The sequence below is a fragment of the Hyaloscypha bicolor genome (genome assembly GCF_002865645.1).
Source record: "Hyaloscypha bicolor E unplaced genomic scaffold K444scaffold_83, whole genome shotgun sequence".
NCBI lineage: Eukaryota > Fungi > Ascomycota > Leotiomycetes > Helotiales > Hyaloscyphaceae > Hyaloscypha > Hyaloscypha bicolor.
The window spans coordinates 1,053,501-1,081,323 of NW_020194585.1; the positions used below are offsets into that span (position 1 = coordinate 1,053,501).

Here is a 27,823-nt window from a genome sequence, read left to right on the forward strand (position 1 = left end):
CACCCTTCCCAAAGTCGCGTTAACTGTCGAAGCAAGGCAAAATTCCAAGGACGGCTTTGACACAACTTCGGGACGTCGCATATCGGTCCAGCTTATATCTAGCATGCTATTCGGAATTCATGGCGGATTGGAAGGAGAAAGGGGTGGTCCCAGACTCGGACGATGAAGACGCCCTCGATAGCCAGAGCACCGCCTGTGACCACCAACCACCTAACGAAGAACAAAAGAATGATGTTCCCATCATTGAAAATGATTCGGAGACCCACGATATCGGGGGAAAAGAAGAAACAGGGTGTTCGGAACAGGAAGATTTGGAGAATTCCAATTCAGCTACCCCTGCCGCTCCTGACGAACTCTCTGAACAATCTCTCTCTGCACCAGTCCCTACTTCCGATCCCAAAAACTCTTCAAAGACGCATGTTGAGGGACATGATAGAATCCCATCTTCCTCTCCAAACTCTCCGAAAGTCTTTAAGGTTCCTAAGATGTTTTGGGAACTCGCGGAGGAGGATTTCCCAGGGAAGGAAGAGAGGTCCATTCCTAAACCAGGCAGTGGGAAATCAGCCGACGACGACGAGATATCCAGAAGTTATGTGCAGATCACCTCGCCAACATCAAGCATCCTTACCTCTCTTCCTGCAAGTCAGGTAAGCCTGCCCAAAAATGCTCCGCTCGGTCACAGAGGATCGACTCCACTTCAAGGCGGAACTCAAGCAGCAATTTCATCTGCCAACTCTATCGAAGAAAACGTTCATGTCCCGGGAGCAATGACTTATGAGGGACGTTCTCTGCGGCAGAGGAATCCTATTCAACTCCACCCTTACATTGTGGAGCAGGAAAAGTACCGCCAGACGTTGAAAGCACGGGGCATTGCACCAATGAGAATTGCCCTTTCCCAGGATGAATCGCATCGCAAGTCTCGTCAAACTGCTTCACCGGAACTCGATTCGCAAGAGAAAGACTCACAAGATGCCACTGAAACGGGAGATAGCCAGCCGATGGATTTCGATTGGGACCCGCTACTTTCGTCATCTCCCCTGAGGCCAGCTGAGAACGGCGCCGCGGCCAGTGCAGAGGGCAACGAGCATACCGCGACAGATAATGATGAGGGAGATGACGAAGATGAGGAATTTCCCGACATTGATGAGTTACTTTCAACTCGGCTACCCTTGCTACACCCAAACGGACCCAGACGTCGAATCAAATCCTACTTGACCAAGCAAAAAGTCCAAGTGTTGTCCAGGGCTCAAAACGAACGCAAGGGGAATCTGGTTCGTAAGGGTCCTTCGAGCAGCGTCTTCGGCGTCCCCGCCTCGCCACCTGCAACGAGTTCTCCATTTCCAATGACCTCGCATGGGTCCGCATCCTCCAGGTCTCACGCAAAGTCGAGATCCTTGAAAGAGTCAACTCAGACCATCTCAGCTCAGACCAATATCAATACAGACAAACTTGCAGACCTCCCAACGCCAGCAACAAGCGCTGCAAAGCCAATTCCAGTACTAGTGGACTCAGATTCCGAAGACGAACTCGCTGGCGAGCAAAGGGCCACTTCTTCGGATGAATCAATCCAGATCCGGAAAGTGAGCAAAAAGATTCGAGGTGTTTTACCTGCTTCACATCTTCGGTTAGATTATCAGCAAATAAAGCCTCAAGCTTCAGGCCGGGGTCATCGAGACGGTTTCAGTGTTTCGCCAGTCAGGACAGAACCTCGCCGTGGTGTCGCTCTTCCTAGGGCTTATGGGCCTTTGCAAAGTCCGTTAGCCTCAACCGGGCCTGGATTTGATTTCCTTTCGAGTGATTCTGACCAGGATGAGGAGGGAAATAGAGAGGGGGGCTTCATTTTTGAGGACAATCCTTCGTCGCCGTTGGACAGCCTATTCAGCAAATCTCGCCTGGGATTCGCGGAGGAGGATGATCGAATTGATGCCATGCTGCCACCCCGCAAACGACAGTCAACGAGCTCCAAGACTCGTCAGCGCAAAAGGAGCCGTGTTGGATCCAGCACACTATTTCAAGCGATAAACAAGCCATCTACCCATCAGCCAAAAATCACCGAACACCTTCACCGCACTCAACAGTCTGGGTCTCGGTCCAAAAGCTCCAAAAGAGCAAAGAAATCGGTATTAGCTCTTGGCAGTCAGAATGACGATAGATTAAGCCTCCCAAGAGAACCCCCGCCTCCAAGACTGAGTATCCTTGATGTTTTCGATGTCCATAGGAAAGTCGCTCAGAGTGCACCTCAGTTTATCAGGATTGCTGCTCGTACTTCTCGCTCTAAAGTAGGGCAGGGCAGGCAAAGCCCTTCCAGAAAGTTCATCCGGTTGGCAAATCGTGAGGATACACATGATGCGCAGTCGGTATTAGAGGACTGGAGAGAAGGAAGGATTGTATCGAAGACCCCAGACAGCCTTGCCCCACCCTCTGACCAAGTCTCGGTGCGTTCTTTAAAGGAAATTGAGAACAACAGACAGACAACATTCCAACCTCCAATTTTCAAATTGAAGCAACATCCACGGATCTCAAACACCGGAGGTGTGGGTATCCGACGCAAACTCGTCATTTCGAGAGGCAAGCAACGATCAATGAATGCTTTTGTTACCAGAGCACAAGGAACCACTCAAGATCCAAATATATTTCCGAGACAAGAACGCGCGATCTCAGAGGGGCTGCGAAAGGGAAAGCCTCGATACGTGCCTCCTGCCGGACGCTTTGCCCAGCTTGAGTCATCGGAAATACGAAATACTCTCCAGCATTCAGCCAGTGCGTTCAGGTCCACAAAGAAGACCCTCGATGCCCTTTATAGGATCTCTCGGAAGCAGCCCGTTCCCCAAGCCAATCTCCAGCTCAGTCGCTTCCTTGCAGATGAAGATGTGGTCCGTCCTTCCGTGGAACTAAGGAAAGCAGTTGGCGATACGAAGCCTGGTGTGGGTGTGACATCTCAGAAATCCAGGGATATTAAGCGCAACAGGTCAAGGCGCAAGAAGAGATTACCACAGCGGCTGGATGCAGGCGCAGCGGTCTATCGACAGCCTAGTGACCCTTTGATCTTGGAGTTTCTCGTGCCAGCGACCGAGCGTGAAAATAAAATCGTTGAGGGTCGTAAGCTGTTAGGTTTGGCTAAGTTTGGGACAACTTATCCGCTTCATTTTGATGTCTTCCCATTGCAGCCTGGTGTGTTCTTCCATGAGAATACATTCATCGGGAGTGGGCGTCTGTCTAAGGCCCTGCAGAGGGCTGGAGATATTTACCCTCGAAGCATCCGCTCACAAATATCTTTTGTGCTTGCTGGTAAAACCTTCACCTGGTGCCAATGGAACGAAGACGTGTCGTCCGAGATAGGCTTGTGTTTCGACTGGCTTGTGGACCAGCTGGCATCCAAGAGTCCGCCTCCGTCGTCTCCTTCCACAGTAGATGCTGCTCACGTCACCAGTTCTATCCTGGAATATGTGCACCACCATCTCAGCTTTGATAGTACTGATGATGTGAAGAATTTTTTGTGTCGGATGATTGAAATATTGCAAGATGCTTTCTCCCGCCTTGAGAGTGCTGGAGACGATTTCAACCATTCAGAGATCAGAGCTTGGATCGAAGTCGCGTCTATGTTCATGTTAATTCTGTTGGAGCTTCTTCGAATTGCTCGTTCTCGGAATGAGGACTCTGTGGCTTACCAGCTAGAGGATTTGATGAAGAGGAGCGCTACGCGATGTGTCAGGGATCTTCTGTCCCAGAACGTAGATCGTGTTCGTAACTTGTATGATGACCTGCAATACCTTTCGTTCAGGGAAGGCGGCATAAAGAGTAACGAGTATATAGTTCAAGGGTGGGTGATTGTCATGAAGGTCCTGGAGGCGGCACAAATCTCAAGGGGATCTTTTTGGGATGTTGTCAATCCGCAAATGGTCACTACCAATATGAAGAACGTCAGTGATGCTCGAATGATGGAGAAGCTTTGGTACTCGATGTTTTCTCTTCTTCCTCTATGCGAATTCGATGAATTTGGAGTGGTTATCGAGGGCCGCAGACAAAAGGTGTCATTCGACAACTGGTCTTTACCACAACAACTGTTAAAGAGGGTCTTTGCGCTCTACCACGCCGACTCGAGGCAATCTCCTGGCTTTAATGATTACTGCCAGGGTATTGTCAGTCGCTGTCATTATCTGATGGTCGAATGGGGCTGGTGGAACTGCAGTGGAGTGATCGGTACCTTGTTCGACTTCTTTGGTTCTCACAATCTCGCCCATCTCCGTAACGAGGAGGCGTACGCATCGCCACGCTTCTTGCAAGAACTCAACACTGAACCTAAATTAACGCTTGAAGCTGAGGACCGCTGCTTTCACATATTCCTCAAAATCGTTGCTCTTGCAATCAGGCACTTTGAACAGGTCGGTGACGGCAAGAGTATTCGAAATCTGGTTGCTCGCTTGCTGCCAAACCACAACAGACAATACCCCAAAGAGGAGTCCATCCATCAACGAGATTTGGCTTCCTTGCGCAACCATCACGACCTTCTTTGCACTCTCTACTGGGCAGCGCCACCACAACATCGACTATCGCCTACGCTAATTCAGGAGCTTGTTGTTGCTGATAATTCACACAAAGAGGCGTGTCTAATCAACCTCAGGGCCTGGGAGCAGCTCGCAAGCTTTGTCCTAACACATGACACTAAGCAGGAGACATACCAGCCCTTGAAGTCGTGGTATCGAGACTTCTTCAGCAAACTGGTTGAACAATATTTGCGAGTCGAGAGCGAAATTCGAGACCAAGCCCGCGCGCTACAAGGGACGAACGAGCAAGCACCACAGGAAAAGCAGCTACAAGAAGTAATTATGACGAACAGAGAGACTCTGAAGGTCACGCTATGCACGTTCGTAAAGGGCATCACTTGTCGAATCGAAGGAGCCCATTATCCCACAGGTTGGATGAACGCATTTGAAACATGTGAGTCTCGTCCTCTGATCTAATGTCCCCGTGCTGATTCTTGCGCAGTGCCTCTGGAGAAGGCGTTGGCTCTCCTTAAGGTTGATACACACAGCAGATCGTCTCATGCCTTACTCCACGCCTGCGTTGAAGTCGTCAACTCGTACATAGATCAAGTCGACGTGCGAGCTCTGTTGACTCAAGACGAAGATGGTATCAGCCCGACAACCGATGAAGCAGTGGCCTTTCTCGAGAAAAGTTTATTGCTTCCATTTCGTTCGTTGGTAAATCATTATCTAGATGCCACGTTGCCCTTGTCCGTTCACAACAACATCTATTTCGCCAACGAACTATACGAAGAGTTGATTGCTTGTTGGGCCCGTTTCGTAGCGCTCGTGACAGATAAATGGGAACAACAGGGCTACAGTTATGTAGGTATTGCTTGAATCATTCTTTCACATCTGCTAACTTTACTCCAGTCTCTGATTGATAACGGATTTGTCGGAAACGGACCAAATGCAGTCTTTAAGAATCGATCTACGAATGGCTCAGAGGCTCGTTACTGGCCATATTTTCTTACGAAACTTCTCGAGTACAAGAAAACGGATGTAGTCAAATTATACGGCCTCAATCGAATCTTCAACTTTGAAGTAGAGTGGCTCCTGAATCTTAGTGGTCCTAAGCCATCGTTCGAATCCGAATTCACACATCAACTTCAGAAGAGAGGCTTTTCTTTGAGCACAGAAATCTCGCGCAAATGGGCCCCCTCTCAAAAGCTTCGCGGTAACGTTCTCGCTTGGGCACCAGAAGACACAGTTGACTGACAAGACACAGGTGCGATTGGCACTATGGGGCGGGACATGCAAGAAATGACGAAAGAGATGACATACAAAAGTGCTAAACAGAAAGCCATGTATAATTTCCTGCTGGTTGAAGTTATGAAGAACATGCAAAAGCATCTCGAGGCAATGGATCCCCCCACTGGATCAAATTACGAAGTCTATCTCAAAATCGTGCAGGCCGTGGCTGCGACGATCAGACGTCACGGTACAGACATATGCCAACTGTCGCGCTTCTTCCTGGTTCCTTCCCGCCATTATCGACCCCCCGAAGGCGATCCCGAGTTTTATACACAGGGCATTCTCAAATATTGCAGTCACTTCGGTCTCCGACTCAAACAGACTTCCTTTGAGCTTTTCTATTACCTTCTTGGCGGCTGGAAGAAAGCCTTGGTTTCTGGAGAGGCGAAAATGCACGAACACAGAAGACATATCAAGAGAGCCATGAAAGAGACTGACTTCATGCTCTTTCTCCTGAACGATTTCGTCCCAGCTATCATCCAAACGGGCTTCAGGCATCTATGGAGTCGAGCGAACATGATGTATGCGGCATATCTTCCCCGCTTGGCCGATAAAATTGGAGACTACCTCAATGGCGACAAAGCTCTCGCTCAACCCATTTTCGAAAAAGTGATGAACCTACTTCGAATCATCATGAATTGTTTGCTAGCCAGGTACGAACATACGGTGCAGCTGAGGTTCCCATTTCCAAAGGCAGAAGAGAGAACCGTCAGAAGTATGGCTTGCCTCTTCTGGCTGGAGGTCACTCCTCACCTCGAAAACTATGTGCGAAGAGTCAGCAAGGAAGAGTCCTTGCAGGAACTGAACCAGCCATACCTTCGCTACCTGGAGCGCATGGACGACCGTTTGGATCCCCCACATGAGTGTAAACAAGACTGGATGATCCCACTATGGCCTGTCGAAGAGGGAAAGTGCCGTGCCGGCTTTGAGAAGGCTCTGGAGGATGACATCAGAGATAATATCCTGATCGAAGGTAGCAGAGGAGCGATTACGATTGGCAGGGAGGCTCATTGGGTTGAGCTGTCCTCTTACGATGAGTGGATTCCTACTTTCGAGCATGTCCTTCAGTATGGGCGCATAGGCCGACATGCCACTATTCCGGGAGTCGAAAACAACGAGATCATGAATCCAGAGTTCGTTTTCTGAGCACTCACACCCCGGTCATCATAGTGTAAAGAATGGATGCGACTTGTCGATGACAGGAATCAAAGCCGTAGGATAGTCAGAGTATGTATGTATGGATAGTTATGAATGAATAAAGAAAACATTACAACGTCCGAGGATATTCGAACAGTGTAGGTCGACCTTGGCTACCGCCTTTTATGACTTTCTGACGCTGCGAGGGGGCTAAAGGCCCCGTAAGGAAGATAAATTGCAGCCATATTATGTGTTGGTACAAGTACATTCTGTGGTGGGTGGTCGGTCAAAGTCGAGTGCGGTTGGCCTGCACGTGTTCCATCTCCACAATTTTTGGGCTCGGCCGCAGAGCCGCAATCGCGATTTCCAATTATTTTCAAGCTCCAACGATCCAGCTCCCAGCACTCGACCCCGGCCATCTGTCTTCAACGCCGCGCTCTCCAGCGCAATTTTCCACCGAATGCATGCCGCAGCATTCAATGCCCTGCGTGCGGCTCACAGACCCATATCGAGGGCCGCCTGTCGAATTGTCCCCGGTTCCAGATGTTCCCTTCCTCGTCGAAGCCGAAACTTTCATCGCTCGGCAGTAGCGTATCGAATACCCGATGGCACACCTGTGCCTACCAATACGGAGAATGCATCGCCACAGAGCTCGGAGCTGGATGAGTCGAAAGCGGATGAGGAGACGACTGAAACTACAGAAAATTCGGCAGAGGCAGACAACGCTCCCGCTCCCATAAGAAGGAATGGCAAGACTGTCTCTGGCCGAGCCAGAGGAAATCGCTCTAGACAGCCGGAAGGAGTGCCACCTTTTATTCTTCCGGAATCGTTCTTGGAGAGCAATGTCATGCTAGCTGGAGATTTGGTGAAAGAATCACTCGCAATAGTGAAGGGCAAAGAAGCCATATCCGGAGCCGATGACCCAGAGCTTAAGATTTCTGTTGAGACAGAGAATCAGTCTGCCGAGGAACTGGATAGTGGATCAAGTCCTACTCCTAAGTATGGCATAAATTCCGACATTTATACAGAAATCTGTGCCACGCTGCGGGCTGGTCTGGCTCTACGGCCCCCAAAGAACTCGAACTCAAATCTAATACCTAGACCCATCAGTAAGATTTATTTTCTTAATGTGCTGACTTCTATATGGGATCACTAAATTAACTGCACCGGATTATCAACGTCCTGAGTCAAGTTGGTTTAACCTTCCCTGGATTTGGATGAAGTCCAAATATTCTTGAAATCTGAGATGTTCAAAGGGGCTAGCTTTTCCAATGTACGAATTCGACCAGGCTTTTTGAGGGGAGGTATTCGGAGTGTCCAACTTGACTTGAGATATAGAAAATCAGGGCAGCCCTTTTTCCATCGCGGGCCCGTGCTTTCCCCAGACAGTTCTGAAGCTGTCAGCCCCCTCACTATTTTGGAGGTTTATTGTAGCACTGCTGATTTTATTGTACAGCGGTATTACAGTGTCCAATTGATGGCGGAAGTTCTTACCTGGACGCCATCGTCGAAAAGGTATCAGAACAATTGGGTGCAGATCTTATTCGTCTCGACTCGCAAGATCTTGCACAACTTGTTGGGCCATATTTAGATGAGAATATTGCTTGGAATTTGACCGGAAGCTCTCTCCTCGGGTATGAAGCGCATAGACAAGCGGGTAAACTTGAAGAATACGATAGCAGCAAGGAAGCACAAGAGATGGATGCCGAGGAAGCAGAGGGGGAGGAGGATGCAGCCCCAGGATTCGTGAGGTCGGCAAAGGCTGGAGAGTCGAGCAAGCGCATAATGTCAGCCATCTTCACTGCGTTACAACCCAATTCCTTACGCTCAAACCGCCCGAAGATGTACGGCCCGTTCAGCGTCTCGAATCCAAACGCTCTATTAGAAGGCACTCTTTTTGATAACAGCAAAGATTCCCCGCAAGGAAAAGCAACAAGTCCTGTTGGTTTCCAAACAGACGGGTGGGACAATTTGAAGATTGCAACAGCATTCGAAACTTTCGTTGGTGCATCAGACTTAAAACGTGCTCGTACTCCAGACAAAACTGAGGAGCCACTAGAGGCTGCGTCAGACGATCAGTCGAGAAATGTCATTGTACAGCTCTCAGACTACAAGGAGATGATGATGACTCTTGAAGGAGCAGAGTTGATTGGGAGGCTTCGCGAAGTTGTAAATAAGAAATGGAGGTCTGGAAAGAACATCATTCTGGTTGGAACGACGGCCATGATAAATGATGATGCAGAGCCAGCCCTTCTCAAATCAGAAATTCAGCGTTTGCAGTCAGATATCGGAGGCGGCCAGCAAAGGACAATATTCGTGCCTCCCGAACGAGGAGTAGGACAAGATGCGGCGATCAACATTGATGAGAAGACTCGCATCAAAAGGATCAACCTCAGGCATATCGAGGACATGATCCTGAAGCTCTCCGAAGGCACTCAACACCTTTCGCCAGCAGTCGTAGATCTAGAGAAAGATCTTGACACTGCCACGGTTTTCTCTGAAGGTCTTGAGGATGCTGTTTTCACGTATGCCAGGGTCCACAGGATTGCCATTACCATTCTAGGGCTCGAAGCTTACTTGAGCAAAGTTGATGGGCCTATATTGTCCAAAGCCCTGAAAGTTCTTTCGGCCAGTGACGAAGTCAAATTTGCTTGGGGGCAAGAAGAATTGAAGGAAGAAGACGCACAGGTGGAGGAAGTGCTGACCGATATTGATGCAGCACAAAAGAAAGCCAAGGATAGGCTCAAGGAGATTTCAAAGAAATGCAACCGACAGGAGAAGAAGTTACTCAGTGGTGTTGTCCTTCCCAATGATATCAAAACCACTTGGGATGATATACGCGCCCCAAAAGAGACCATCGAAGCCACGAAGACACTGACCACCCTGTCCTTGATTCGACCTGAAGCCTTCACTTACGGCGTGTTAGCCACAGACAAAATTCCGGGTCTTTTACTGTATGGACCCCCTGGGACCGGGAAGACTCTCCTCGCAAAGGCCGTTGCAAAAGAGAGTGGGGCAACAGTGCTGGAAGTTAGTGGAGCTGACTTGAACGACATGTTCGTTGGTGAAGGGGAAAAGAACGTGAAGTATTTTGCCCTATTTCGCTTATCATTTCAGTTTTTGCTCCGTAAACCCTATCCTAATAACATACTGCTTGCGAGACACTATCTTGACTCCCAATTCTCCCCGTTAGGGCAAAACTGACCCGAGCTCTGATGTTTAGGGCCGTGTTCAGCTTGGCGAAGAAGCTTTCCGCAGACCGACCTTGCGTCGTATTTATTGACGAGGTATTGCTTGTTCTCATATTCATTTGCAATCTTTCCCTATCAGATCTGAGAGCGCGAGAACAGTCCAAAAAGTCGCTCGCATTTCTGAGTTTCTACAAATCTTGTTGAAGTCCAGCACTAACTTGAACGCAGGCTGATGCTATTTTTACTGCCCGAGGCGAGACTAAAAGAACAGCCCATAGGTAAGGCTTGCCCACACGTTAATTGGTGCTTGTTTTCTTTGGCATTCGAGAGCTTGGGAGTTATAGGTCCTTCTATACTCTCATTAAGAGCCACGACAGCTCCGAGCCTCACAACTCCTTTACGCCTTTCTCAATCTACTTGCTGACTTGCCACGCTTTTCTAGGGAGCTGATTAATCAGTTTTTACGGGAGTGGGATGGAATGAATAATCTCTCAGCTTTTATAATGGTAGCCACCAATCGACCCTTCGATTGTAAGTATATTTCCCCAGGCACCATTTTCGTCCTTTGAATTTGTCACGGGATATTTCTCTTTAGATTCGTCTATTGAGAAAGAACTCATGAATCGCTTTTTCAGTTACCAGTTCTTTCTCCTTAGGCAGTACTAACGCGGTGGTCATCCAGTGGACGAAGCTGTCCTCCGCCGCCTCCCGAGGCGCCTGCTTTTAGACCTTCCGGTGGAGGCAGACAGAGAAGCAATCCTCAAGATCCACCTCAAATCAGAGATCCTCGATGAATCAGTCTCCCTCTCCCAGCTCGCAAAAGACACCACTTTTTACTCTGGATCCGATCTGAAGAACCTCTCCGTCGCAGCAGCTTTAGCATGCATCCGAGAAGAGAACGAAGTAGCAGCCAAGCACGCTAGCGACGAACCTTACGTCTACCCCGAGAAGCGAATCCTTACGAAAGCTCATTTCGACAAAGCAATGGAGGAGATCAGTGCCAGTATCAGTGAGGATATGAGCACGTTGACCGCGATCAGAAAATTTGATGAGAAATATGGTGATAGAAAAGGAAGGAGGAAAAAAGCTGCAGCGTTGGGCTTTGGAGGCACTACGATCGTGGAGAAGGATTCAGAGTCTGCGCGGGTGAGGAAAATGGAGGCTTGATGGTTGGTGCAAGACCTTGCATAACGCCTTCACGTCAGCTTGCTGTACCTTGTATAATTTGAATGTAACAGTAGATAGAGCTCAAAATAGACTTGATAATTGGAGAGCGTACGAGCTTGCCTCTCGCTGATTGTTCTGAACCAGCGCAGGGACTCCGAGATTGTAAGATGTTGCTGCTTCAGCCTGGGCAATTCGGAGGGCTGGATTGTTCACGATTTGACAGCAACTCCGATATTCTGGCGAACCGACAACCCTTTGGGGCATATTTGATTGGATGAAAAAGCAACCACACGTCCATCAGTACAATGCTTTTGCCATTCAAAAGACACACACCATTGAATTGTATGATATTATTATCTTTAGGTGCGTGGCGTGGGTAATAATTGATTGAATCGATTCCACCTCGTGATCCTTGTTAGTGTGCAGAACACCACCAACTGATTTTCCCACCAGCTGCCTGGAGGCATTTTTATAGCAGGTGAAGCCTATAATTAAATTACAGGGGCTAATCTCCTCACCACCCTTCAGCTCTGCTTTGCAGGATTAGCAGGATTTATTAGTCTAGTAGTTGTTCGACCCCTGCAAGGGGCAAACTTTAAAGGAATCAAATTTCAATAGATCTCACAATCTGGCGCGAATAGAATACAAACCGCCATGAAATAGTAACAGAGAATGCAAGAGTTTTCCTTCTGCAGTCACATTCCCCCTCTTTCAATCGTCTAATTCCTTCCAAACCCGCTTTCAACATTCCTCACGAACTCCACAACCTCAAAACCCAAACGGCGAGCAGTCTTCTCGCCCATATTGGCGCCTTCTAGAACTCTAACAATAATGGCCGCACAGTCGCCTCGGATCTCCACTCCTCCCATCTTGTTCAGCTCGTCACGGCCGACTTTGTTCACATAGATTGTAAGATCGGGACCAACTATTCCACGCCACAGTGTGGCCATCCACTGCCAGTGGTCGACCGGCGCATATGAGTCATTGATGGGGATACGAAGCGCGAATGTATCAGAGGTCGACAGTGAGAAACCACGTGGAACGAGGGCAATGGGAAGGACCTTTCCCTTCGCGGTGGGTGTGGCGGTGACACTGACGTCGGTTGAAGGGCGGTCGGGTGATGTGGTGATGTATCTTGTCATCTCAACAGATTTCTTGTGCCATTCCGAGATAATGGCCAAGTAGTCAACGAATGGATCCTTTTCACCACTGTCTACCGTCGAGGCGGTTGATGGGATGGAGTTGGCCATTTCTGTGTCCACCGTCTGTGTTGCTGCAAACTTTGGGGTGGCTGTTTCCCAGGTTCTGATCTTGCAAGAGGGATCCTTGCTCAAATGCTCGTTGATGAATGCTCCAACCTCAATCAAAGTCTCTTTGTCCGGCCCTTCAACCGCAATGACGGCCCCTCGAATGTCTTGGGCTGGGCTGGTAGGACATTGTGCAAGCGGCGGAGAGATCTTGGTCAAAACCTTGATCTTATTCACGTATGGAATTGTCATAACCATAGCCTCAATACTCTTCGCTTGGATCTCGCGAGCTTCCAGGCGCACATCTGGTCTCTGTGATGTGGCTTGGGTGGAGCTTGGAAGCTGCGTCTGCAAAGGAGGCAAACGAAGAGATTCGTCGAAGGCATCGGACCGAGTTGGGTAGCGTGCGCGTGATTGCTGGTTCATGGGTGACTGTTGCGGTGGAGGTCCCATTGTACCAGGTCGAGCCATCATGCCAGGTCCAGGGATGGGAGGTTGTCTATACCCAGCAGACATTGGCGGTGCCCCATTTCTGGCAAGGGATTGAGGCGCAGAGTAGGAAATTGGCGAATTTGCTGTGTAGCGACGTTGGTTCTCTTCGTTGAACCGGCGACGCTTCTGACCTGGAGAGGGGCTCAACAAGTCCATATCTTCATCTCTTTCACGGTGGGTTTGAAGAGGTTGCGGCGGAGGGTATTGAGCCCGTCGAAGTGTCTGTTGGTAAGGAGGCAGGCGAGGGGTGTCAATCTTCGGGTTTTGAATTTGGCCTGAATACATTGGTATTTCAGTTTCCGTAGTTCGAGATGGGGTGAATGGTATGAGAAGTTCGTTTCGGGGGCCAGCTCCGAAAGCTGGAGTAAATGGTGTTAAGGGTGTGCTTGGCGTTGAGATATATCGTCCGTTGCACTTGGGACAGCGGACGGGGTCGTCTGCAGATGAAGAGGAAATGGGTCGTAAACCGTTTGATTTACCAGCTCGTCGAGGCTGGTATCGATAACCTGGATATTGTCGTTGATGACGTTGCTTCTCTTCCTATCCATCAAGCATCGGTCAGCCAGGTCATCTTCACATTCAAAGCAGTGTTCTATACCTCGGCCAGTCGTTTCCAATCACTCTTCACTTCAGGTGCTTGTTCTCTCCACTGTTCGCCGATGATTTTAGATATTTCAGGGTTGGCAAGTCCGGGATGTTGGGCGACGACTTGTGCTTGGTAATGTTGACGGTAAAGAATGAAGGCTACAAAGAATATCAGTTTTCGAGTCTCAGTCAAAGGAGCTTTGGGCAGGTAATAAAGGAGAAGGGGGACGCAAGTGCGATGAAGGACCAATAACACATTGAAACTGGAAAGGAGAAAGGAGAAAGGAGCCGTGGACTGCTCACCGTTTCGAGGTCTCGGAATCTTAGGATCAGGTTGACAAAGACAGACTTGTTCCCGTGTTGGATCTGATGTTGGTGGACCGTTGGTGCTCGCGCTGTTAAGAGCCAGATCTCCTATTCTGGGGTCGTTGGCACTATCAGTATTCAGCGATGCTGCTCGCTTTCGTGTCAAACGGGTCCGTGGAGAAATGGAAGCCTGTTGCTCTACGTCTTTCTCTGGAAGGGCCTGCTTCAAGGAGTCACGCCGACTTGAATCTGTTGAGATGCTCACTGGCGACCGGGGAGTGTCCAAGTTCCGCTGGCCTACCTCGATCGACGCTGCCATCATGATGCGTCGATATATGGGACGAGAGGGTGGGAAGATATCGTCGAGATACAGGATCTAGGGAAAAGTAGATGCAGGATTGTATGATGAAGAAGGTATGAATGGCCTTCTTGTTGAGAACGAAATTCTTTGTATGTAATGCCCATTGATGAGCAGGAAAACAATGATCTTGCCAGTCGGTCCCCCAATACCCAGCAGCTAGGTGGTCCATTATCGCAGGCGCAGTGTCTTTGTTGTCTCGGGAGAGCCGTCTTGAGACGCAGCTTCGCAGGCCAGTTTCTTTGTCCCAATGGTTCCGTTCGCAGGAAACACCCGGGACTTCATAACCCGCTGACTAACCCCTGAGAAACGCAGAAATGAAAGCAGAATCTTGAGGAATGCAAACAACTCCCATGCGGTGCGTTGATTAGTTTACCCAGACTTTTTATATTCTTACATTTCTAAGGCGGAATTCGCTGATGGCTGGTTCTGAGGCCCGCGACCACCCTGCCAGGCAAACGCAGCCCCCGAGACATTCATTCCACAACGCCACAAACCGAAGACCCAGATTTTGAGAACCAAGGAAGCGCACTTCGCAGGCTGGTTCCCGTGATGCGTTCGTCTACGAGATAAACCCATTGCCTGTGGCGCCGTTCACGATCGCTGCACTCCGCCGAGCGTCAATGAATAAATCCTCGCACTCCCCCACATCCATGACATCAATCTGATTGCGACCGCTGACTCGCGCTAGGATGCTGGATGGCGTGAGGAGCTGCAATGCATATCTCAAGCTGATCCGCGAGCCGTGGTCTGCGATCTTGTCCAGGGCAGCTTCGGTAATCGACAGGCCTTCAACAGTCACTCGGATTCGTAGGATTCTCTTGATCTCCTCCGGTTCGTAAGCCTTTGTTGGGATAATGAGGAGACGGGCCAAAAGATCCGGGGGGATTCCATGTGCAGATACCAGGTCTTCGGTACCGCGGATCGTGCACATGCCTCTGTTTGAAGCAAGGATGACAATTGGTGAGATGGCCGACTCCAGGGCGCGGTTCAAGTAGGTGAAGCATTCAATATCAAGCATGTGAACCTGTTCGATTGTAAGTGGCATGTCATGGTCTCCAACTGCGGTACGTACCTCGTCAATGAACAGAACACCGGGCACTAGCTCTGCAACCCCCTGGTCGATATACTTGCTGACGACCTTGTTGATCTCTGCCCGCAATTTTTCCGTTATCTCGGTCATCTTTGGCTTCATCAGCTGACCCATCATACTCATGATATCTTGCCCGCCTTGTGGTCTAGAATTAGCAATGTCAAGATCGTGCAATGTGACATCCTGCACGATCTCCTTCTTCTTGTGCACTTCTCCTTTGGGGATGGGTACATATTCTTCCGCCTCCAAATCGAATTCCGTCGCATATGCATCAGATCTGCCAACGCGCTTGCAAGCCCCAGTGTTTGCTTCAATGTAGATGACATCTCCCACAGTGACTCTCTCCTTCTGGATGGCCTCGTAGATGCTTGGGTCTAATCGTAGCTTCTTTTGGCCTTTCGCGCTCTTGAGGCCAATGAGCAATGTGCTGATCGTCTTGCCGTAGCTACCCAGCGGGTTCTCGGCTTCTTCTGGTGTCAACTCTGTAACCTCGCCCTCATAGACCTCCTTGGTTTCCCGGACTTTCAAGCCAATAGCTCTCCGAAAGTTCTCCATCAGCGCCTCCGTCTTCTTGACTTCTGCAGAGTATATTTCGCTGCCTGTGATGGGACAGAAAGGCACTTTTGTGCCGAGTTCTTGGCTGATGGCCAGAGCGAGGGCTGTCTTTCCGGTACCAGGTCCTCCAGCAAGTAATATGGCTCTGCCAGCCATCTTTTGCGCTCGGATGAGGTCGACAACCACTCCACAAGCCTGCGAAAGGAGAAGGTCAGCATGCATCTCATCGCCAGAAACCCAAAGAGTCTAACCTCCCGTGCTGCAGTTTGGCCCACAAAGCCAGCAGCCTGTCTCTCAGCAAGTCCATCGGGCCGAAGACCGAGACCTTTGATGTGTGTGTGTGTAGCGGTTCGACTATCGCGGGCGTTGCCCTTCACTTCGCTGATCTGAACCATGGTGGTTGAGGTTGAAAGGATGGGTGAAGCAAGGCGAATTAAGGGGCGTGAGACGGTAGGCTTTCAATCAGGAGGCGGATCAAATACACGGTTGTTTGTCATAAGTCATTTCACTTTGTCGCAAAAAGTTCGCGTTCAGAGAAAACGCGCTCTTAAGCGATGAAGACCTGGACCCTTCAAGGCTGTCATTACTCACGTGATAGACAAGGCTGAGACTTGAAGTCTCACCACCGAGGAATCAGAAGAATCATCGCCGAAGTCTACAGGGTAGTGGGCTGAGGGACTTCCGGGAACGGGGTACTATGCCGAAAATGAAATAGCGAAATGGAGAAAGCAGAGCCAAAGCAACTCCCACTCTACCTCCTTTCTGCGAGAGCAGTCACTACTGTTCAGAGTAGCCTTTGCAAAGGGGACCCTGATGTTCTCAGATGATTTCAATTCATTATTGTTTTACTATCTTACACGCCCAGACTCCAGAGCTTCGAAGGCTCAAGACCCCAGACCGAATGCAAGCAGTTAGCCTATCGTGTAAGTGCGGATGAAGTATCAGCCGAGACGATTCGAAGTATGTATCACCCTTTTTGAGAGAGAAAATTCTCTGCGTAACCAACCATGCAGTGTCGTATCAGGAACATAAGAGAAAAGAAAGGAGGCGAGAATTTTGCTAAGCGTGGTTCTGCTGTTATTTCATGCAAAATCAGAGCATCTGTGGTTGCATTCTTTGTCGTTGATTTCGCGAACGGGGCGAGCTTGACCAATCAGTGCAAGTCATTTGTATCAGATCGCAAGTGCTGAGCAAGATCATGGCAAGCAAGGCGAGATCAATGCAAGTGAGCTTAGCAAGTTCGAGTGATCAGTGTTGGCATCGAGTCATATCAGACCGTAGCAGAAAAGAGTGGTCAGATTTTCCACTTTAATCTGCCAGGGCAAGTTGGAAAATGGAAAAATGGACCAGAAATCAGGAATATTGGTCATCATGTGCATGCAGGCATGTCATATGGATCCAGTCGAAGTCATAGTCTCAGTGCAATCTCGGACGAAGATTATGCAAGTCATGCGAATCGTGCAGTCATGGGCGATGCCTCGTATCCTGAAGCGGGTTCAAAGTCGACAGCTACGAAGTTCCGGGCGGTTTTGATGAGTCTCCTTGGGCTTGACCTGCCTGTTGTTGTTGTGCGAGGGCCTGATACCACAGTGCCACATAGTTCTGATAGCCTCCATCTAAAGGTCGTTAGTGAGTAAATCACAAACTCGTTTAGGATTGCGATCTTACAGGCTGCATAAGGGTCTTCGGCGCCAGCGGTGGCAGTAGCTTGTGCTGGTGCTTGGGCTTTCTGTTGTCCTTGTGGCTGAGCATACGAAGGTTGGGAGTACGCTCTATCTCCATAATCGTTTTGAGAGGCGCGAGCTCTGGCACCTCCGCCGCCGCCGCCGTTCTTCTGTGCCTGTCAAACGTTAGAGTGAGGTTAAGACAATGGCAACATGGACTTACTACTGCCTCAACTTTGTCCTCGATGGCACGCTTCGCTGCAGCGATTGCGTCCCGCGATCCAACCAGGCCGATTTCACGCTCAACCTCACCTGGACCTGAAGATGGCGATACGTTGATTTTACAACCGGTTGTTGCTTGCATATCCTTGATGGTTTCTCCGCCCTTGCCAATGATCATGCCGACAGCTTCAGATGGTACGAAGATGGAATCGTTGATCTTATCCGCAACAGCGCCGCCAAAGCCACCTCCATAGCCTGGATCTCGGCCACCGTCTCTTGAAGCCGGAACTCGGTCCTTGGTGGCCGCGCTCTTACTGTCACTCTCAACAATCTCCATGATCAGGTCTTTGGCTTTAGCCGCCGCCTCTCGGGAGCCGATCAAATTGACAGGTCGAAGGCCATTGACGCTCTTCTGTTCTCCAACGATATTGACATGGCAGCCACTTCTTTCCTGTAAATCTCTGATTGTCTCCCCTCCTCGACCAATGATGAGGCCGACGGTTCTATCAGGCACCATGATTTGCATGCTATCCTCGCCATCTCTTAAGGCTGGTTGATGTGACGAAGCGCGGCCAGGCGGTCCATCCCGAGGTCGCTCTGCAGCAGCACGAGCATTCGCAGCCATGCCACTGTCATCGATTATGCGATTGATTTCGGCCTTGGCTTTTGCTCGAGCAGCTCGAGTTCCTGTAATTTTGCATTGTCTGTAAGGGCCAGTCTCATCGGGACCCGTGATGAACTGTACCCTGCAGCCAGTCTCGGCTTCGACACGTCTTAAATTTTCGCCCTGTCTACCAATGATCAAACCAACAAGGTTGGATTCGATGGATATGGATTCAACATTGTCGTCTGCTCCTCGGGGAGGGGACCGATCTCGAGTGGCATAACCGCCTCCATGGGTTGGCGGGAATGCGTTTGGTGGACCTCTGCCCCTTGGGCCAGGAGAAAAGGACCGCTCGCGGTAGTCACGCGCAACAGGTCCCCGATCGCCTCGTCGCTCATCTCTATACGGATTCGAATTGTCTCGGTAGGCATCTCGACGTGCTGGCGGGGATCGGGATCGAGATCTAGAGTTTTGATATGGTCTACCACCGGCCAGGCGAGGATCCTGTGCACCGTATGAAGGAGGAGGTCGCTCATACGAGAGACCCTTTTCCGCAGCAATTGCTTTCGCCTTCGCAATGGCATCCGTTAAACTGACCGTTCCAGAGTTCACAGGCTTGATACTGCTAAGGTCCACACTCCCCGAGCTCGTAGGTTGTGGTAAGGAGTATCCGCCTTGGGGTGCGTACAGATTCTGTTGTTGCGGTGGATGTTGCTGAGGTGGTTGTTGGTATGCTGGCTGCTGATTTTGGGCAGGAGCGACCGTAGGCCTTTGAGCAGCTAATAAAGAATCAGGCGACGCTCATAGTAGATAGGGGGAGCATTCATACCTAAAGCCGCCAGAATAGATGTGATGCTAGGTTGTTGGTCGGCCATGATGCTTTCTTTGCGCTGCCTTTTGCGCTGAAGCGTAGACGACGACTCTCGGTTCTCGGTAGGCTCGTAATAAAGAAGTGTTGCTGGCAACTTGAGCAAGACTTGATGGTGGTGCAATGCAGATGACTCGAGACTGCAATTGTGTCTTGGTGGAGATGTAAATTGTCAAGGGGGAGTCTTGGATAAATACTTGAACAATAGGACTTTGTCTAGAAGATGGGTCCGTGCCCGGTCACGCGATGCGGCCGCAGCGGCTCAAAGTTCTAAACTAAAATTTAACGACAAAATTCACTTCAACGACACTTCATTGTTTCCAAAAGCCTTGTCCTACCTGCTCTACTCCCTAAACGCTGGCAATGTGCTATATTAGAGTAATTTGATGCACTTGTGCACCACCGCATGACAAGAGATGGGAATAGCAACCAACCCTCAAATCTCAGTGCATATCGTCAGTGCATATCTGCGAGTAATCTGCATTTCTATCGCAATAGGCTCCTTGGGGTTGCGATACTGCTTTGCTTTCACAAGCCGCAAGTGGGAGTTTTGTGCCTCCAGTATCCCAACATACCTCACCCCGCTTCAACTCCTATTTTGAAATACAGTTACTTTACTTTCGTCTTGCTGGACTGGGGGACTTAAAAGACTTGCATCAGACCCGGATCTGGCTCTGCATCAATCAGGTCTCAAGCCTTTGGAGGCTCTTTGGGTTCTAGCTCTCTGTGCAAATCTTGGAGAGCACAGCATGTACTATTTGCCAGCGCTCAGCAGTCGTTGTCAGTCTTAGAATGTCGTGAAAATACAGCATGCAACATGTTAGAGAAGTCCAGCTGCATAGAAGCATTAGCGAACACTGGATTAAAGCAGAGTTCTCCCCTTGCAAAAAGAATTATGGCTCTGCTTTCTTTGTTCCCTTCATGTGGCATCTACAAAGTAGTCCCCTGTGACATTGATCGTAGCCACTGCATTTCGCCTTATTGCCCATGGCAGTAGCCCTTGATTATCCTGTCCAGGTCAGCACATCTGTGGTGAGAATGTTATTACTTGGTGTCTTTGTGGATTGCAGAAGGCATCCAGTGCATGCCCATGCCCCAATTGTGCCCATCCTCCATGTTTGCAGTCCCCAATTGCTACTTGCCTGTCTAGCAAAGCACTTGCTTTATCAATCAGAATCCATCCTGTATTGGGAAGATGATTGATTGGGAAATAATGCACATACACTGGTAATTGGTAGCCACCTGTCCACTAGAATATAAAGCAGTGCTGTGGTAATAAAAGGACAAAAGGGTCACGGGGTCGGGTAATTCGACGCTAAAATTAATCGAGCTTCTGCTTGTTGGACTCCTTCAACAAGAAATATCTTTTTCCTCCCCATCTCACAATCCTCACGGTCATCGCGGTCTCGACGGCGACGTTTCGAACCCTATTGAGTCATGGAGGTAGGTACTTCAAAGAGATGTCAAAGCGATCACTTTGATCGCGTCCTAAGGCATCTGCTGGCCCCGCTTAGTGTTGTTTTCCCACCCCGATCTGTGCACATTGGTTTTTCCTATCCCACCAACCTTTCATCTCCACAAATCTTCGAGTTTGGCGTTGACGTTTGACTTAGGTCTCCTCTCCCCCTCAGAAACGCCTGCAAGGTGCAACAGAGGGTTTGGAAACGTCCTCGACTCCACCAACAGCGCCTGTTAAGCAACGAGACCTTGTTCTGCCATCTCCGCTGAATACACCACAACAGACCATATTCAAGCAACGCGATCATCGTCTCCTACCTCCATTGAAGATCCCACGACAGACCAATCGCTTTCCTCTTCAGTCATTGAAGCCAGAGCAGAAGGACCGCCTTCCGCCTCTATCATTGACCACACGCCAGACCAAATACCGGCAGTACAGCGGCGAGGTGTATGAGAGTGCCCAGGCGCCTGCTCGCCAGATTGAGAACTCAAGGGAGTCAAGCTTGAGCATATCTGACCCTACTTTCCTGGAATTGATTCGTTCAGCTGCATCCTCTGGCACAGATCTGGTATTCAGAGGTGATCAGAGTCCAACTTTATCGGAGTAAGTGAAAATGGCATTCACTGTTGCCTCGCAAACCCTCAACCTCTTTCTAACCCTGTCTTCCATTGTAGAGTGGCTAAGATCATCAGTTCTTCCGCGAGCACCGTACGAGAACTTCAACCAAGAACGTTCGTCTTCGGTATGAAAGTCCTCCCTTCTAGCTCCTCCTTTCGTTGTGCCTTTAGTTCCAAATTCCGTCGACATTTCGCCTGGTTGAAGCACGAGCTTTTCTTCCATTCAACAGAAGCTTCGATCATCAGATTGCTGACATCTCGACAGACTCACGCCAGGAGAGTGGACAACAATATTACGTCTACGAAACATTCGATCTGAGCTGGGCCACCAAAGCTATGTTGAATACTCTGTCGGAGAGTCAATGGGGCGACCCAGTTGAACCCGCAGAACATGGTCTCCTTTCGACGTTTCGCGAGAAGTTTTCGGTGGATGAAAACGCTTCTAAGCTCGGTCAGAAGATCTTCGCTGACGTACACCCCTCTCATCTTATTCTTAATTCGATATTTATTAACTATTTCATAGGGATTCGACGTGTTGATATTTACGCTTTCGACTCGCGTTGACCGTAGAGACCGCACGCACCTGAGAGCCTTCCTCCCGTATAAATTGCGTGGTACTCAGAGCGCAGCTAAAGAATACTTTACCGCGAACGCGACTTGTTTGAGGAGAAAGATGGCATGGATTAAAGTATGCAGTAAGTGCACCCTCAATCTCCAATGTGATCGTGTCTAATAGCAGTAGACGCTCTCGACCAACGATCTGCAAACGAACGTCTTTCAAAGGAGTTTGAAGATATCGCTGCCGATTTCTTCAGTGGATGCCCCGTCAAGGAAGAGTAAATTCTACCTCTTTCCTATGTTCCCAAGTCCCTTTATCGCTGCCTTTCTTATATGTTCTTATCCTACCCATAGCTGCGCAAGAATCGAGATCTCGGAAACATGCTGACTCTGATAACTGCAGTTACGAAGCTGGTCATGCAACGTTCAGTGCCGCACCAAAGCCTTATATTCTGACTTTCAAGGGGGGTGATCGAACAAAAGTACTCCAAGAAAATCCCCTTGCAAGCAAGACAGCAGCTCTATTCCTCGAAGATCTTGTTATGGCCAATGAGATGGAGAAGGCTTGCCTTACAAAGGAAACGTACCAAACCGGCTTGAAGGTCTACCGTCACCAATCCCATATCGATACCTCCACCAAGCTGCGCAATGCCCGAAAGTCACAAGAAAAGTACACTTACTACTATCTGACGACGGGAGTGACTTCCAGTCATCTGTCAGAAGGATTGAAGGAGCTTATCAAGACGGTTGCCGACACTTCCGGTCCGGATAGTGACTTTACTGTACTTGGCGACGATGGGGAAAACACACTGCACCCGGAGTACACACTCGAGCCAGTAGAAGCACCCAATACCCCGGGAAACAGCTCGACCTTGAATTCTGTTTCACCTGGACATCCACCAACTGTTGAGGGAGCTTCGACTGCTTTCAGCGACATCAGCTCAGCTTCGCCTGGGCTTGATGCGACTGCAAAGAAGTCAAGCGTCCATGATTCCCCTGCCCGGCCCAGCCAGCTCATTGCTTCTACCCCGAAGGTGGCTGCAAAGGACAACAATTCCAATGGTCCGCCAACATTCAGCGAAGCGTTAGATCAATCCAATGGCGGTTTACAAACCACTCCACATGCCGACAAGGCCAACGTCACCGAAGTAGAGGGTACAATTTCTACGCCCACAGTCGAATCAGGCAGTAGTAAGAAGAAATTCAGAGGATCCAAGAGAAAGTCGAGAAACAAGAGAAAGGGCATCAAGAAGATCGAGGAACCTTCGTCTGGTCGGGACAATCAGGATCAAGATCTTGCCACGGTATCGCTGGAACAGCCATCTGAAACACCTCCAAGCTTGGACATTAAAGTTGAACCCGAAGCACGAACTCACCCTGGTAAGAATACATAGAAACCATGTTCTCTGTGCATTCTTGTTCTTGCTGACTTCATGCAGGCCCCGAAAATGCCGTAATCTCGAAGCGTGACAACGAATGGAGTGGGCTCAAGACAAAAGTATCTCATAAGCCCAAGAGCTCCAAGAACGAGGCATGGCTTGTTCTCCCGAATACTAGCAATATTGTAGGTACCGAGACTGCTAGGCAAGGTCTTGTCAAGCTAATTTTGGTTCAGGCACCGCCATCTAATCAAGCCGAGACCACTAAGGTGAGAAACTTTAAGCCCGAGGAGTATACTACTATGTCATCGAACATCCCAACTGTCAAATCAGAAGATGATCAAACCAGCGGTATCATTCCAGCTGCCACCCATACTACAACACTTCCTACCGTCGAAAATATGACATGGGATGAGACGGTCCGGAATCTGCCCCCAGAAGAGGCCGAGGCAATTCGTGTTCTCTCCCGGGAGTCACTGCACTCGGTTGCCCCTTCAGGCCCGCGCCATGCGGGGAATGCAGATCATGCTATGGTTAACACTCCTAGCACCTTGTCTAAGCATCACTCCACCGACAAGTTGCTTACAGCAGTAGGAAAGAGACAAGGTCAAGAAGTTGACGAAGCTCCTGGTGCTCAAGGCACTGGCCTTGAATGGGCTGCTGCAGAACTTACATCCCCAACAAAGTTCAATAGTGGATGGAGACACTCTTCGCTTCCATATCGAAGCCCCACTCCCAGCCACGACGATTTTGATGACTTCATTGAGATATCGTCCACTCGGCCTCGCAGCAACACAACCACCATTCTCAATCCGCGTGTCAGAGCCGTGCAGTTTGGTGACTTCCCCGTGGCACTCCCTGAGTTGAACGAAAACAAATATTCTGCAAACTCTGGTCACTCTAGCAGTCCTTCTCATAGTGTTCCGGAGGCGCCGTCGGCTTATCACGAGCAAGGACAATATCCAGGCAACGCCCCCGGCTTCACAGATGGTTTCCCACCGGCCGCTGGCTTTGCAAATCAACCAGCTATGCCATTTGCAGCTCAAATGCCCATATCGCAACCTCGCCATGCGCCGCCAATGTTCATGCATCCACCGTATCCGCCTCGGGACCTTTTGCCTCCAGCATCAGGTCACCTTGTTAGTCATCCCAACCCTCATCCTGTCCTTTATGGTCTCCCTATGTCTGGCTTCGCTTACCCACCCCCACCCATGCCCTCTTATCACTCTGGTCACTCTGGTCACTCTGGACATATCACCAATCACGCTCATCCAGTTCCCGTCACCGCTGACTATCCGCCAAATACTCACACTGGCTCGGGCATTTCAAGCTACGGCCATCAGTCAGTCAGAGAGGCTTCACAGCAGGAGGGAGATCGCGACGAGAGCTTCACGGGTCTATCTCGTAGCGACCGCGGTTTCGAAACCTCGTCCAACCTTGATCAGCAGCCAGAACAATCCACTAACGCCCAAGTCACTGGTACGCTTGCAGGTTATACGTGTAGATGCTGTTTCCGAGGATATGTCCCTAGCGTACAACAGCCGTTGTATTTCTGCGCCGGATGTGGCCCAACTGGTGCTATTCGATATTGCTCAGTTGCATGCCTCCTCGCAGACGCTTACAACCACTCACTTTGCTGCATGCGTATGTATTCCGTATTCTCTACCCGCTGGAGTTCTCCCTTCCCAGCCCTTAATCACATCTGTACCTTCTTTACTGTACTAACAACTTTTAGAATATCCGCATTATATGCGAATGGACCCCCACAACATGCCCGATGACTTATATGAATATGAACGCTTCTACCTCGCACCCGTCGAACTCAGAACTGAGAAGGAAACCCCCGAGAGATTCCGACAGAGATCGTTCGCTATGTACTGCTGGCACGGCCCTTTCCCACGAATCCTGAAAGCCTATGCCTTGACGCATGAGCTTCCAGTCGGTCTGCAAGGTTGTGATGTGAACGAGGAGTTCAAGAAGACGGGCGACTATCATATCTTCAGATCTGAAGTCTCGGCTGCTGGCAAGAAGTTCGCCCCCTGTGAAGTCATCTGTGTAAGTGTTTCCTGCCTCCACCGATCCGCCCACGCCGTCTTCAAGGTTTCCGCATTCACTCATACAAAGTGCGGATGTCTTTAGCCGTTCCCTATCCTCAAGATACTGATTTCATTCCATTTACTGACTTTGGTTGACAGACCCTCCGCCTTCGTAACGGTGACCCTATGAAGGAAGCACTCAACCGCGCTTTGAACGCCTGCTTGATATACTTGCAGCCGCGGGTTGTCAACTTCCTTTTCCGTCTTCTTCGCCACCTTATTCAAGATCTCGACACTTGGTCGCTCATGATGCCAGTTCTCGATCAACGTATGGTTCATGCCGAATTCATCCACCAATTCAGTCGAGAATTCGGCTTCGATGCCCAGGCTCACGCCCAAGACATTGACACCTTTGACCTTACAGAAGACTGGAGACTCGTTCGACTTGACATGGAAGACTTGGAGATGCAGTTCCAGGTCCTTCGATGCTGGTACCGTGCCAAGCGCGGCCAGTGGATTTCAGGCCCTCTTGAGCCCAGAGACGCCTACATGTGAGCGCTTCCACTTCATTAGTGCAAGAAACTCTCGTTGTGGCATCTCCTATCTGCTGTTTGTTTGAGTAGTCATCTGGTCTTTCCTTCTTATCATTTGGCCTTCCTCGATCGGCTCCATTGCTGGTGGCATTTATTTGTATTGAGGGTCATTTGACTGGCATCTTCTTCCCCTTTACGGAGAAGATCTACTTTTCATCAATGGTGTTTTTTCTCGAGATTCATAAGGAGTGGTCACAGCTTTCACTTTGGAGAGCACTATCTTTCATTCTTGTCATTTGGCCCTCTTCTGCCGGCTTTATTGCTGGAGGCATTTATTTGCACCGAGGGCTCATCTGACTGGCATCTTCTTCTTTTCGGAGAAGATTTGCCCTTTACGAATGGCGTTTTCTAAGAGTCAGGCAGAGTAACCACAGCTTTCGATATGGAAAGCAAGCTTTCTTTCTTGTCAATACGACCTTCTTGTTTATTGGCGTTGATGCTAGCGGCGTTTTGCATTAACGACAGGTCATTTGATTGGCGTTCTTCTCTTCGGCTTCTCGGAGTATTTGGGAGGAACTGCATTGCAATTTGGGGTTTATCAAAAGTGTGAATGAGGCTGCGAATTGTTGTCACTGCATAGACGAAAATAAACATTCATAAAAAAACTCGAATGGCTGCCGTGAACGTGACTCTCATTCTTCTACGGACTACCACAAACAGAAAAGAACACCATATGCAAAGTAACCGTAAGTGACCGCAAGACCCAGGCAACGCCAACCAATGCTCCCTCTGCCAAGCAACAAGAATGCAAAAGAACCATGCGCTCAGGCAAAACAAGGATCTCATCAATCATTTCGGTCATCGTAAGCTACAGGCAGACAAATGCATATTCATACGAGCCCTATTCCTTATGTTGCGCCTCCTTGAGAACCTCCAAAAAGGGATGGCCACTGGCAGCAGCTCCCGACTCGTTGAAACCATCCATAGAAGGACGTCCGTTCGCAGCGGCACGAGAGTTGGTACGGCTTCGAATGAACTCGATGCTTCTCTTGCGCTCTTCCTTGATACTGGCTCGGCGCTCACGAGCTTCTTGAAGCGACATTGGCGGTGGATCAGTCTGGAGCCGTTCGCCCAGGGCAGCTACTTGATCTTCGGTGATGACGCCCATGTTGATTTCCGCCTGAGTCAGAGAGCGGGACTTTTGGATTGCCTTGGGGTTTGGGGTGAATGCTGGGAACTGCCAATTGGTCAGAATAAGTTCCTTGAGGTTAGTGAGAGGGGGAAGTACCTTCTCGGTGTCGCCTTCGCCTTCGAGAATTGGGGACGACTTGCCGGTCCGAGCCATTGGCGACTTGGCCCGCGGATCGAACGTGACATGAAGTCCTCCAGGTCTGACTGTAGAGGACGAACCGGCCTCTAATGCATGATTAGCACGGGTGGTTCCTGCTAGATAGCGGTGTTCTACCCAGTAGTCCAGCGTTGGAAACTTACTCTCTGTGTTGCTATCCATCTTGATCAGATACTTCGGGGACGAGGATATCCAGAAGTGCTTACGGCCGTAGATGAAATCTCTGTGGGTAAGGAGCGTGGGTAAAGAGCGTAGGTAAGGAGCGTGGGTAAGGAGCGTGAGCAAAGGAGCGTGGTGGAGCAAATCTCGTCGCTTTTATGACTGTGAGAATCCTCTGACGATATTTCCAGTGGTTGAGAAAAGCTTTGTGTGCTTTTCTATATAACGTATAAGCCTAGTGCATCCGATTGGATATCGCATCGATGACGAGGCTGAGGGCAGAATAAAGGCGGAGAGTAGGGGTAAAAGTCATGTTGATGTGGACACTGGAAAGGAGAGGGAGAAACGTCGCAGAAGGAGAAGGAAATGCAAGGCTAGGTGATGAAATTCACCACAACCCACACCAACGAAGAGCATTGGATCTGAAAAGATGCCTAGAAAGAAGAGTTCAGCAGAGTTCATTCTGTC

The 27,823-nt window shown here is 49.6% G+C and overlaps 6 protein-coding genes across 6 annotated transcripts; 2 read left to right on the forward strand and 4 right to left on the reverse strand.

The window, feature by feature from the left end:
- The first annotated feature begins 50 nt into the window (after positions 1-50).
- On the forward strand, positions 51-11,399 carry K444DRAFT_590132 (uncharacterized protein). Its single transcript, XM_024878136.1, has 10 exons — positions 51-4,938; positions 4,987-5,348; positions 5,397-5,700; positions 5,752-6,640; positions 7,479-8,023; positions 8,371-10,000; positions 10,138-10,201; positions 10,334-10,383; positions 10,548-10,636; positions 10,788-11,399. Exons 1-10 carry the CDS (start codon positions 120-122, stop codon positions 11,270-11,272), a joined length of 9,237 nt encoding a protein of 3,078 aa, XP_024736645.1. The 5' UTR covers positions 51-119; the 3' UTR covers positions 11,273-11,399.
- Positions 11,400-11,991: 592 nt separating this feature from the next.
- On the reverse strand, positions 11,992-14,221 carry K444DRAFT_630121 (uncharacterized protein; the record flags this gene model as incomplete). Its single annotated transcript, XM_024883159.1, has 3 exons — positions 11,992-13,551; positions 13,610-13,755; positions 13,900-14,221. 3 exons carry the CDS (start codon positions 14,219-14,221, stop codon positions 11,992-11,994), a joined length of 2,028 nt encoding a protein of 675 aa, XP_024736646.1.
- A 601-nt stretch (positions 14,222-14,822) lies between these two features.
- On the reverse strand, positions 14,823-16,303 carry K444DRAFT_529985 (TIP49-domain-containing protein; the record flags this gene model as incomplete). Its single annotated transcript, XM_024874859.1, has 3 exons — positions 14,823-15,287; positions 15,336-16,103; positions 16,160-16,303. The coding sequence occupies 3 exons, from the start codon at positions 16,301-16,303 to the stop codon at positions 14,823-14,825; spliced, it is 1,377 nt and encodes a 458-aa protein (XP_024736647.1).
- Positions 16,304-17,036: 733 nt separating this feature from the next.
- K444DRAFT_723548 (uncharacterized protein) lies at positions 17,037-19,273 on the reverse strand (the record flags this gene model as incomplete). The annotated part of the gene is made up of 4 exons (XM_024888593.1): positions 17,037-17,524; positions 17,577-17,748; positions 17,799-19,177; positions 19,228-19,273. 4 exons carry the CDS (start codon positions 19,271-19,273, stop codon positions 17,418-17,420), a joined length of 1,704 nt encoding a protein of 567 aa, XP_024736648.1. The 3' UTR covers positions 17,037-17,417.
- Positions 19,274-21,644: 2,371 nt separating this feature from the next.
- On the forward strand, positions 21,645-26,163 carry K444DRAFT_613298 (uncharacterized protein). Its single transcript, XM_024880319.1, has 8 exons — positions 21,645-21,813; positions 21,866-22,037; positions 22,085-22,178; positions 22,304-23,280; positions 23,340-23,464; positions 23,516-24,923; positions 25,015-25,334; positions 25,475-26,163. The coding sequence occupies exons 1-8, from the start codon at positions 21,679-21,681 to the stop codon at positions 25,868-25,870; spliced, it is 3,627 nt and encodes a 1,208-aa protein (XP_024736649.1). The 5' UTR covers positions 21,645-21,678; the 3' UTR covers positions 25,871-26,163.
- A 363-nt stretch (positions 26,164-26,526) lies between these two features.
- Positions 26,527-27,358, reverse strand: K444DRAFT_663768 (uncharacterized protein; the record flags this gene model as incomplete). The annotated part of the gene is made up of 3 exons (XM_024886875.1): positions 26,527-27,085; positions 27,137-27,264; positions 27,340-27,358. 3 exons carry the CDS (start codon positions 27,356-27,358, stop codon positions 26,750-26,752), a joined length of 483 nt encoding a protein of 160 aa, XP_024736650.1. The 3' UTR covers positions 26,527-26,749.
- Between the last annotated feature and the right edge of the window lie 465 nt (positions 27,359-27,823).